Source organism: Physeter macrocephalus, chromosome 9 (assembly GCF_002837175.3).
Source record: "Physeter macrocephalus isolate SW-GA chromosome 9, ASM283717v5, whole genome shotgun sequence".
Lineage (NCBI taxonomy): Eukaryota > Metazoa > Chordata > Mammalia > Artiodactyla > Physeteridae > Physeter > Physeter macrocephalus.
In genome coordinates, this window is record NC_041222.1 from 80,435,967 (window position 1) to 80,448,590 (window position 12,624).

Here is a 12,624-nt window from a genome sequence, read left to right on the forward strand (position 1 = left end):
GGGTCCAAACACCTTCCCCAGCATGCCCAAGGAATCAAAAGGGATATGCCGGAATCCAAGTGTCACAGCGAAGAGGCAAATGCAGTTGGAGAATATGATTACCAAATAGAAACAGCTCTTCTTACTTAGGGGGTAAGCACAACAGTGAGTCCACTCAGATTCCAAGGATCTGCACTTCCATCTGCCTCGCTCATGAGAGAGCAATCCGTCTGTCCTCCTCTGCCCCTTAGGCCACAGTGATGCAAAGGAATCAAACATAACAAATCTTCCTATCCTTCTAGTAACCTCTCCTAACCCATCCATCCACACCAAATTCTATTCTTTCAAATTCTGCTCCCCAATGGATCCACCTTTCCAAGTCTGAATAAAACCAAGACTGACATGGTGACAAGCACTAGAATTCGAAAGAGGACAATGCAGCACAGTATGTCTAACATCTGAAAGAGTCTGCACCGCCTCAACTATACTTTCTTCTGACAATTGCTCTGAAGGTAAGTAACACACTTGTCCCCACTTGACAGATGAGCAAGGTGAGGCTCTCTGGGTTGCCTGAAGTCATCCGATTTGCTGGTGGAATGAAGAGAATTAGAGCCAACTCAGTATTCATTCTTCCAGCCCCCGATGCCTCAGATCTGCAGAGAGCACAGGCTGGGACTGCATGCTGTCAAGCAGTCTTCAGTGGCAGTTGCCCCAAAGCCCCGCTCAACGACGCTCTCCGAAGCTCCCATGGTGTAAGGCAGTGAGTGTACCTGGCTGATGTCGATGGGCTTATCACGGCTGCCGGTTTGCACCAGGAGTTTGTAGGCAAGGACCCCATCATCTGATCCATTTTTGTAATTGTTTGGCATGATTTTCCCAGTTTCCCAGTCACTGTCAAATGCATCCTGAAGTCCTAGAAAAGGCAAATGTGTGCAATACATTATAACTCTTAACCAGAATGATCCTGGTCCTAACAGGGTGCTCTGAGGACAGTGGAGTGTTTGCCATCAACCCCAAACACTCTGTATTCTACTTGTATTTGACTTCATGTGACACTATTAGATTTTTCGTGAATGAACTTCAGGTTGCTGATAATCACTGCCTCAAGGGCAGAAGGGGAGAATATTCATTTCTAGGAAACAAATACACATGTTTTACCTCAAAAAGCCCCCCAAACTCCCCTTCTTCTCCCCCATGACAAAAGAAAGCAAGAGGGCTGGGTGAGAAAGACACGCCAGGCCCATTCACTGTTTCGTGCCACATCAGGTGCTAAGCCATGGGTTCTTCGATACAACCAGAAATTCCACTCAGAGCAGGAAAAACACATTCAAACTCCCAACTTCAAACAGCAACTCAGTTGCTTCTCCAGCCCTGGGTGAGTGAACATGATTCTGTCAATTTGTTCCATCTGTTCGACTTGTGGAGCTAATACAAGCTGTGGGATCGACTGCCAGGTTGTGTAAAGATCACAGCCGACACCTATTCACTCTGGACTGTTCTCTTCCTCTCTGCCACCCTTCCTCCAAGAGGGGGTGTGGAGGACAGAGGAGGAGGAATCTGTGTGCATGTGTGTGCAGGGAAATACCTCACAGGGTAAATTTGGATCAGACCGAGAACAGGAAGCCACAGGCCAATAGAAGGGGGCTCTGTGAGAACAGATGACAAACCGCAAGGCCAAGGAGGGGAAGGAAAGAGCTTTCTGGGCTTGGGGGATGGGCGCGCCCACCAGCCCACCACACACAGCTGCGCTTGGCCTCTGTAATCAAAACCATCATTACAGACCTGACGGTTTGGCTACAGCTGTAAAGAGATAAGCGTGTTGGAAGAGAAAACAGGGCCCCGGTGACCCGGCCCTCGGGTCTGAGCAATTGCTGGCTTGCACACACTCTCCTCTGACACCCCCCCTCTTCCGTCGCCCTGCTCCCCCAAACCACCTCCCACGTTGAGCTCCCAAGCCCCAGAAGCCCAGGAAGCCACATCTTCTGAACCAGCTGTACGTGCACGGGTTAGACGTGGCCAGTAAGGAGGGAGAAGGGTTTGTTTCATTTCGCGACATGCCCCCGCTCCCCGCAACACACAGAACTCGTTCCGTTCGTGCTCAAAATGGTTAAACTCTTGGGATTTGAAGTTGGGGGGAGAAGGGAACACAGGACTCTCTCTCTCCCGTTCTCTCTCTCTGTCCCAACTAAACCTTCCTTCCGACATTGCTGTGGGCGTTGTTTTCCCAGGAACAATTTGGGGATGAGGGCCTCGGGCTCAGCGGTGAAAGGCGGCCCTGTTCGGGGAACGTGGAGTGGCCGCAGGGCCGGGCGGGGAGACCACCGGGATGGCTGCGCTCCCCTCTCACACAGACTGTTTTTCATAGCGAGGCATGCATACAACCATCAGTACCGAACAGATGTTATTTTATTACCTAAAGGCTTTTTTTTCTGTTTTTGAAAAAAATAAACAGGAGAGAAAAAAACAACCCCTACCAGAAAAGAGGCCTGTTTTGTTTTCCTCACCATAATAGAATTTCCATCACTTTGTGGCTTGTATGGCACTTTAACCCTTTCCTCTTGACCTGCTAATCCTGAGGAGCAGAGCTCATGCTTATTGTGAGTGTGGGGCTGTCTAAGCATTTTACATTGACTGCCCCTTGTTTAATTCTTAAAACGACCTCATGAGATAGTCTACTAGTATTATGGTTCCCGCTTTACAGATGAGGCTTGGGAATGTGAAGTAACTTGAGGAAAGTCACCCAGCAGGTAAATGCTGGAGCTAAGCTTTGAACCCAGGCAGCCTCTTCCAGAGTCAGCTGGAACCACGGATGCTCTAAGTTGCCCTGAATGCACTATGGTGCCCAGGAAACAAACATCTGTTGAAGGCACGAGAATAAGACAGCAGAGTTAACGTGGGCACCAATGACATCTGGTGGCAAATAGGGGGCCCCAAAAATCTGAGTGCGGTTTTAAGATATTTATACTCTAAGACTCTGCGGACACCCTAGAGTGAAACAAGGAGAGAAAGATCTGATTTGGGGAGGTCAACCCTGTTGGCAATTCCTCTCAACTCATCACCCACGCTGCTGGCCCCCTACTCGCCATTCACTCTGCTGGGACTTCACGAGGAATGAGAAATAATCACTGACTTCACAGAAAAGTTAAGTTCTTTCATAATTAGTGTATTATTTTCTGATTAATTATCAAAAGGCTCAAGTAACAATGGTTTGGCCTAAGTGCACGCACACTATACAGTCTTGACACAAAACAAGGGACAAGGATTTGCTTCTTCCCTTGGCCAAATGTTTCACATTCCAACACATGCATACTGTAGGAAAGAACTGTGACGTTTCACTTACTTTATGGCAAAATATGAAAGTTTTAGCTAGAACTTTTTCATTTAAAATATTTTATACTAGAAATTATTTTCTAGTGTGAAGTTCTGAGTTAATTATTTCAACTGCCAATTTTTCTTTGATACAGGAAGCTAAAAAGAAAATACTAATCTAAATTTTATTTGCATATTTTGTGTGAAATATAAACAAATACCATTTGTACAGTGTGGGTTTATCTCCAAGGTCACCTTATTTGCATGTATGTTTAAAGGTGACATTTGAGATAATTTCTGTATTACCATTATACCTTTTTATGAGTAAATCCCACCCCCCCCCAAAAAAACTACTGGAAGGTTGCTAAAGACCAATGGGATGACATGGTTTGTAATGGTCATTCCATTAAAAACTAATGAGGGTCCCATCACTTAGCAACCACACAAAGTGCTTTGAAGGAAAGCTGACTCAAGGATAACTACTTCCTAAGAGGAAATGTTCAAAGACCAAATCAACCACTCAATAGGCCTGAAAAATGTCTAGGCAGCCGGTGGTCCCAGTATCTGGCCATCCCGTGTACACTGCTCTGCTGGACCTTGGCAGAGTCAGATGCAGAGGTCTAGGGCTGGCTGGGACGCCGACCAGTGGGCATGAATGGATCTTACTTGGTCTAGGTGGGTGCTGTTCACTTAGCAATCAAAACATGATTCAAATGCACCTTTTAAAAAGATTCCCAAGTCCAACTGCTTTAGGTCTTTAAAGGGATGAAAGCATGGGGATAATTTACAATAGGCTATAAAAAGGTTAGCCCTCTGCACTGCCTGGAGACAATGCTCCTCTACCCTATTCCGAAGCTCCGCCTAACATGCCATATTGAACATCCAAAGGAATGGCCGAAGACACTGAAATCAATTCCAGGATAACCCTTCTTTGCTCAGATACTGGCAGTGCTCTGCAGATCTCTTTGTTATTTGTGGTAAGTTATTTGCATGTCTTTGGCCAAAGGGGGAAAAATGAAAAGCAGAGAATCTCTCAACTTTCTAGTCCTCTTTTGATTCATCATCTGAAAAAAAAAAAAAAAAAACCCACTGCTTCCCAAACTACTGTAAAAAATAAGACTGGGAACAAATTCAAGTTAATCTCACAAGCATGTTAAAAAAAATAATGTTAATGTCATGTAGTTCTCTTTGCCTTCCTCACAAAAAGAGGTCAAATCTGGTATACATGCACGGACAAAATTCTAGGAACACGAGTCAAAGACAGAAACTGTACTGAAGAATTTTCAATCAAATTCAAGTTGTTTACCATTTCATGCAAACTCACAGGGAAATTGGCTGCTTAATCTTTACATACAAGTGTATTGACTTAAGACCAAAAAAGGCACTTAAATCTGTGTTTAAACAAGCCTAATTAAGTGGGAAATTAAGACAATCATTTGGATAACTTAAGCCAAAAAATGTTGGGGCCATAATTATTTGGGTATTTCAGTAAGAGTATTTTTGCTTGAATTGTGTGGATAATTATCTTGATTCTCCACTTTACTTTGCATGTGTCAACACAGAATAAATGAACAGATGTTCTTAGAATCACTGAATACATTCATATTCAGTCAGCAGTTAGGAGCAAGTTTAGCCCCTCTTTCTCTCCAGTTGACTACTATTTCCTAGAAATGTTTCTAAGAGCAAGGTAAGAAGCTAAGGAAGGCATTTTAAAGCAGAAATTGATTATTTATGATATACTATGAGATGTGATCAAGCAATTAAGCTTACTCCATATGTTAAGTCAAAAGATGGTCAAAATATGGAATTTTAAATTATATTCACCAATGATGCAAAACTACTGATGTAGTAAGTTACAATTTGGCAGTGAGTCAGCCTAGAAATTCCATTAACACTTGGATTTCACTTGGTCACCAAACTAGCCACCATTAAAAAAAAAAAGTACTAGAAGCATCCAGCTCCATATTTTATAACCTACTTTCCCATTTCCTGCTTTAAAATGCCTTTCTCAGCTTCTTACCTTGCTCTTAGAAACATTTCTAGGAAATAGTAGCCAACTGGAGAGAAAGAGGGCCTAAACTTGCTCCTAACTGCTGACTGAATATGGATGTATTCAGTGATTCTAAGAACATCTGTTCATTTATTCTGTGTACTCATAAATTCTTATAGAAGTTCCTGAATCAGCCATTTGAACTGTTTGCATCGTTTTATAGGTAAAAACCAGATTTGGGAGCTGCCCCAGAAAGAGTCTATATAAGAATTTTAAGTGACACTTAGGAGTCAATGAAACATGTCAGTGTTACATTATAATATAACACTTTAATAAAGTGAACAAAGGGAACTTGTAGAAGCTGAACACACCAAAGACCAAATGGTGAATGTTTACAAAGGACAAGGGCCCTCCAGCAGCATCTTACCTTGGAGCCAGTCTCTGAAGTAGTGCAGCCACATTTTGGGAAGCTGTTTATTTTCTTCCAACATGACATACTTCACATTACTGAAACTCTTATGAAGGTCGTAAAGTAAGTGCTGGATATTCGGGTAGTCTGCTTTCTGAGTGACTATATACATGTTGTAGAAAGAGAAGTATTTGAACTGTGCAGCAATAAAGTCATATTCTCTAGTTTCCCGAGGCACAATGTCTGTAAGGTCCAGCCCATCACGCACTCGGGTGGTCCCATAAAGGCTGACCCCCAGCAGGCCCAGGAAAAGGAAGATCACCACGACCTGCAACAGAATAAGGGGCCCGAGATCAGACCCGGAGGAATGTAACCGACTCTCCCTTGACAAAGATGAGCTGTTTGGTTTATACCTCACTCTTACCATCACACTGTCTGGATGTACAGTGTAGCGGTCGTTTTCCCAGAGGAAAAAACATAAAATCATGGTAATCGCATTTTTTAAACAAGCTCATTTAGAATAAAATCTTTTAAAATGCAAGGAGTTGACATAAATTGAAAGAAACATTTGCCGCATAGAGATGCACTCCTGTAGAAGATGAGCTCATTAAAAGGGCCTCAAGCTCTAAATGGACTGACTCGTTAGGAGGCCTGAAATACATCACATCTGAGGAAGCAATCTGATGAATTCCAAAGGCGCCTGCTCTGTTATTTTTTGCAGACAGTACCGAGTCTTCTGTTTTGGTAATTACCTTGGCTTTTGGTTTCAAGAGGAAAGGGGCATAGTGCTTCTCGGCAAAAGATGAGAGTGTCCACCTGCTGCAGGGGGGCTCAAGGCAGTGGAGGCTAGAATCAGAGAACTGGGAGAGCAGGTCCCTCGTGGAGCTGGTGCTCTCGGGGCTCTGGCAGCTGAGCGTGTCCTGGGCCACGGTGACGGGCTGCACGGAGATCTCGGAGCGCGGCTCGGCAGTGGTGTAGTACACGTGCGTGTGTGGGTCGTACTCCGTGCGAAGCTGCACCGTGGATTGCATGGTGATCTGGGTTTCGTGGGCGAAGCTGTGGCTGCTGTAGGGGGGCGGGGGGCTGTAGCGGGTGTTATTGTGAGTCTCTGTGTAGGCCTGGGGTTCAACCTGAATCACTCTGCTGACACAGGGGCTGAAAGAGGGGGAAATATGTTGGAATGGTATACCGAAACAGGGAAATGGTGATTTCATTTCTGCCAATGACTGACATCATCCACTTTACACGGCTCTGATTTAGGAGCAAAACATAGCACTGAACTCCACAAACACCATCCGGTTTAACTATCTGGACACAGACATGAGTCAATCAAAGGAGGCCAAATGGATGGTTGATCCTGAATTTGGCTGACAAAAATCAAGTTACATGCTGATGAACCTCTTAATGCGTAATTCCTTTAAAAAAACCCCAAACCAAAAAACCCAAAGGGTGATATGTTTTCCAGATGGTGGTTTTCAACCTTTGTTCTGCCCTAATCCCTAGAGATACAACAAATTCCCAACAATCAGCAATATTGGTGTGTGGTAAACAATGATCATGTGTATCACAACCTCGGGGCTGTAAGAATGTTCAGCCGAGGGAGGGGAGAACCCCAGTGACTCCGATGTCCCCCAGAGGAAGCATCCTCTGTCCATTATCTCCCCTGCGTTCATCACACTGTTAACTATGCTTCCTTCTAAGTTCAGAGGCTGAAAATTTCTCTAAACATTACCACTCCGTTCCCAACAAATAAAGGCCACAGGGGACAGAAAATGTACCTTGTAAAACAGCAGAAAATATCCAATCTCCTGTCCTCACGTCGATACAAATCCATGCTGAGAATTGCAGGAAAAATCAGCAGAACCATAGCAAAATTGAATACCACTACTACAGCCGCCTGGGAGAAAAAAAAATGTAGAGGTCACTAATACATTTCCTCCCAGTCAGAGAACTGCTTTGAAAATAAAGATGCTTTAAACAAAATCTTTCTTTCATTTTCCTAACTGAGGTGTTTAAGCCTGAAATAGATGCTGGAGTTTCTCATCACTTTGCTTCTCGTCCTTCATTAAGAGACCATTTGACTAGAATAGAGGCCCCCATCATTCCTTTCCATGTCTAATAATTCCATGGGCCCACAGGGTACAAACACAGGAACTAAACTAAACCAAACTGACAAAAGCAGAACAGAGAATATGCTTGAGATGTTTTACTTTAAGATAAAAAGAAACATTTTCCTCTTAGAACATTTCTAAGAGTTCACGTAGCCCTGATTTTACACTTAGAAAATTTATATATAAAGTAGATTGAGGATATCCAAATGTCACCTTTAAAACACAAAATAAAAATTCAAACACGTCCCCCGAGGTTTTTAATAGGCACATTCCAAATAGCCTCTGGAGTAGCCTGTGGGGTGTGCGAGCGCAGTAACATAAAAGGTCAAGGAGAGTTAAGCAGAAATTCCTGTGTGTGATTCTAGTATGCAGAATAAATAAGTACGGATTCAAAAGTCACTCCATAACCTAGAATAAACACAGGGCTAGATTCTGTAGCGCTTTGGCAAATCTCCTGCTGACCTAGTAAAAATTACACAATTGGGCTGTTAATAGGGGAAAGTCAACAGAGGACAGTTGAAAGGGCTCTCCCGTACAGAAAGGCATGGAAAGAAGCAGCATGATGAAAAATGCAACTGGAATGCTAAGTAACCAAGAAATCATCAGAAAGTTTTTTTGAAAAATAAAAACTCTTACAAGGTTTTTCAAAGAACTGCTTAGTTCTAAAACCTTCTCAAACTGGGTAAACGTTTCAGGGTGAGAAAAGAAAACCTGATTACAACTGGTACCGAACAATACCAGAGGAGAACCTTGCAAAGGTCTCTGGATAGTAATTTGTGAATTTATGCTTGAGGTGAAATAGCAAGCCCAAGTTCTGGAGAGATGCTTTTTTCGATAATTAATTCCCTGTCAAGTCTACAAAACCAAAAAATAACCAAGAGTCTCCTAAAAATGACCCAAACCCTCTCTTCTTAGTCTTCCTTGAAAATTCCTCATCAATTCAAAATATATGAAACATGTTAACTGGCCACTCTAATGTATATAACGTACTTTAAAGACCTGCCTAACATGTTACAAGCAAATCACTATTTTGACTAGAGGATTTATCTAAGAGGCAAATAGAAAAAAGAAAAGTCAGGGCAGCGTATTGGGTACGGAAGACACAAAGATAAATAAGACAAAATCCTGCTCTCAAGGAAAGACACAGCCAGAACTATAAACACATTACAATCTAGGCTGACAAATGTAGTAATAGAAGCATGCCAGGGTTCCAGAGTGGCTCAGAGGAGGGGGGAGCATGCAGGTGGGGGTACACATGGGGGTGGGGAGAGTGGTCAGAAAAGGTTTCTTGGGAGATGGAGAAGACAAAAAAGGATTTGGGGAGGACCAGGGAGGAAGGATGCATGGAGGAAATCCGATAGGCCGTGTCTGAGTTTAAAAGCTATGCAGCACTGCTGGGTTTAAAATTCTGTTGAGGGAAGAGAAAGGAGGAGGAGGAGTGATGGGAGGTCAGGTAGTTAAGTTACACACGATCCTTTCGATTCTTACAGCAACCAGGAGGCAGACGTTAGTCCTGCTGTTGGCCCTTTACCTAATAAAGACCCGTGGTGCAGAGGAAGGTCACCTGCCTGAGGTTCCCAGTAAATCGGATTCAAACACAGGCTTGATGCCTAAGCCCCCAGCCCAGCAGGGACCTGGGAGTTCTTGTTAGATCTGATCACCTCTTGAAGAGACAGACACGGGGGCAGGGTTAGGATTCCTGACCAATCAGAACATAGGGGAGAATGTGTCTGATCCTCAAGGGTTTTCCAGGAAAACTTAATCTTGGGGGGTGGAATCCTGTCAGCTTTTCTGTTTATTACAGTCATGCTTAGAATTTACGAGTGTAATTGCAGACAAGAAACTCTGGGCATCTCATTTTGAACAGAAGTTCCTGGGGATGAGGACACAGACTGTGAAAAGATAAGCCATGCAGGTGTATACAGGTGGCCCAGAGGTTGTGGCCAAAGCAACACTGATGCTTTCTGCCGTGGCTGGGGAATGCATCTGATACCAGCCTCATCCATCAGAGAAATTGGATGGGCATCTTGCCTGGTCTCTTTGGGGTGGAAATGGAGAAATGAAAGAAGAAACCCAAGGTAGCTTCCCATCTAAACTTACTGTCCAACAGCTTATTACATATATAGATAGGACATTTACTGATGAGAAAGTTGTAGAACTTCAACATCCTCTAAAGTGCACTGAAATAATAAAAACAAACAGCAAGGATTTCTCAGTAAGAGAGAAGTGTCGCTGCTAGAGCAAAGAGCACTTTAAGAAATTTCAAGTAAATCTGAAAAGATGACGGGGATGATCCTGCACCGTCAATCAATTCTAATTGCTGTGCTTAAAGGAAATGTCCCATTCCCCTGCAAAGCATCTATGGGTGGCCCCACTGAGACACTTGCAGAGCAGAGAGGAACTGGCCCTGCCTAGAGGGGCCCTCGTCTAAACCCTCTTACCATTTGGAACAATAAGGCATTCTGTTCTGGGACTTTTCATTGAAGAACAAATACCATTCAGTTACCAGCAAAGCCCCAGTGTAGGGCATTCGTTCTCAAAGAATTATAAACAGTGCCACTGCTTTCTGGTATAGAGGTGGCATTTGGACAGATGGATAAAGATTGACAAGGAGGTTTCTTTGGGAAAAAAATTCTATTTATTTTGGCAAGGTTACAAAATTGGAAAGGCTCCACAAGGAAAAATTCTAAACGTGGGTTTATTACTGGACAGAACCATTTTGGATATGTCCTTCTGATGCTTAATCTATAGTATCCTGAAAATACAAATACAAATGAATACCCAAAGTTTCAACTTAACACAGTTAACTAAAGTAAAGAGGAACTATATAATGGTCAATTTCAAATGTCAATACATTTTAAAGGGAACCAAGTGTAAAATTTATGATGGCTACTGCAAAAATCATGGCATGCTCTTTTTTCTTAAATTTTCTATTCTTTTTTTTTTTTACTTTTTGTTTTTGTTTGTTTTTTGACAGAGAATGAACCAGTATCACAGGAAGCCATTCTCTAATAAATGAGAACTTCTAGAAGCTGTAGATGCAATTTCTACAGTGACACTCCAGTGCCTTGGAATAGAAATGCAAAACCAACAGTATTCATTTCATCTCAGTAAGGTGCTTACCTTGGGAGAACTTAGCGTACTGGATTTTCTAAAAGGCGTAAGGAAAACTCATGTAGCTTTTCAGGCCACCACACCATAGGATATCATTAAAGGAGAGTATGCCTTGATGAATCATCAGTTTGTACTGAGAGAGGAGAGGAGAAAATGAGAGAGAGGGACAAGAAGAAAAGAAGGAGCGTGAGGTAAAGCAGGTAAAGAACAGCAAGGTAAAAGGCAGGCAGAGAAGGACAGAGGCAGGAGGGAGGGTCCCACTGTTAAAAGACTCTAGAACAGTTTCTCAGTACCAGAATCTGCTGTATACGAGACAAGCGCAGGCTATCAAGGGTGCTGCACATGTGCATGCCTGCGCAAAAGGCATCCTAAAACTTCAGTTGTACCAATAAATTAGTGGGCATCTTTTATTTACCTTCCATATTACTGAGCAGTTAGATATATTTTCATTTTCCTTGAACTTTGGTCCCACTTTCAGATTTAATTTATTCATTTATTCACTCACTACTTCTATTTCTATTTTCTATACGTTTATAATAAAATGCAAATAAGCTTTTTTTAGTATTTTTCTTTTGGGGGGCCTGGTGGTCATAGTGATGGGTACAAAACCTTACACCAAATAGTAAACAAGTCTAGTGTCCCAAATGCAGTAAGATCACTAGTTGCTTACGCCTTTATCGGTAATTAGTGAAATAAGATTCATATCTGAAGGCTAAAGGCTAAAAAAGAGCTGAGTGTGTGGACAAAAATATAAATAGAAACCTAATCTAGGATTTGTCAATTTCTCTTCCTGGTCACAATCCTTAGAACGTTTTGGTGATTAAAAGGAGTAAAGCAGTATGAATAAGCTGGATGGATGTAAGAACAGTTTAAAAAGTGACACCAAAAATAGTTTCCTTTAAAAACCTGGCCATCTCATGAATTACTATCACATTGTAAGAGAGAAGGAAAAGGGAAAGCCACTGCTCCTTTAATCTTTCCTGGAAAACAGTTGGAGCTTTAAAATTTGAATTTAATTCACAAAACCTCAATAATATCCTTGAGAAATCAAAACCCTAAACCATTTCAGGCTTGGAAGACCACGCCACAAACTGGGCAAGTAGCCTTCTTTATCTGCTGCGTTGATTTCAGGATTTCCCATGAGTTTCAAGCAGCTGAAGAGCAATGCCAGTACTTTACACCAAGCATAGAACTGACCATAGCTGCATCCCCAGTCGCGGGAACTCTCCATTCTTACAATTCATGTTAGCTGGCTCTTTGGAAAAATATCTCAGAGGCCTCTAGATGTGACAGGGCCTGGTTTGGAAGGAAAGAACAGAACAATGATGGACCAAATTGCTCTGCACAAGAAAGGGAGAGGAATTCTGTGTTTTCTTGGGCAGCTTGAGAGTCCAGTAGGGAACCAAAAGGAAGGAGAAGAGGGGCCAGGAAGAACAAGGAAGGAGAGGTGGCAAGTAAGGGCTGGCCAAGGAACCCCTGCAGGCAGAGGCTGGCCAATCCCTCCTCACACAGTGAGGAATCTAACGCTCAATTTTTTTTTTTTTTTTTTTTTTTTTTTGCCGTACGCGGGCCTCTCACTGCTGTGGACGCGCAGGCTCCGCGGCCATGGCTCACGGGCCCAGCCACTCCGTGGCACGTGGGATCTTCCCGGACCGGGGCACGAACCCGTGTCCCCCGCATCGGCAGGTGGATTCTCAACCACTGTGCCACCA

General features: G+C 43.1%; 1 protein-coding gene across 1 annotated transcript in view; it reads right to left on the reverse strand.

Moving 5' to 3' along the window:
* Positions 1-12,624, reverse strand: part of PTCH1 (patched 1) — a 59,785-nt gene that overhangs the window by 18,127 nt on the left and 29,034 nt on the right. The window contains exons 13-16 of the mRNA XM_007121877.4: positions 7,466-7,584; positions 6,440-6,842; positions 5,706-6,015; positions 750-892 (exon numbers count right to left, since the gene is read on the reverse strand). Of these exons, the coding sequence (XP_007121939.3) occupies positions 750-892; positions 5,706-6,015; positions 6,440-6,842; positions 7,466-7,584 (975 nt within the window). The remainder of the gene's footprint in view (positions 1-749; positions 893-5,705; positions 6,016-6,439; positions 6,843-7,465; positions 7,585-12,624) is intronic.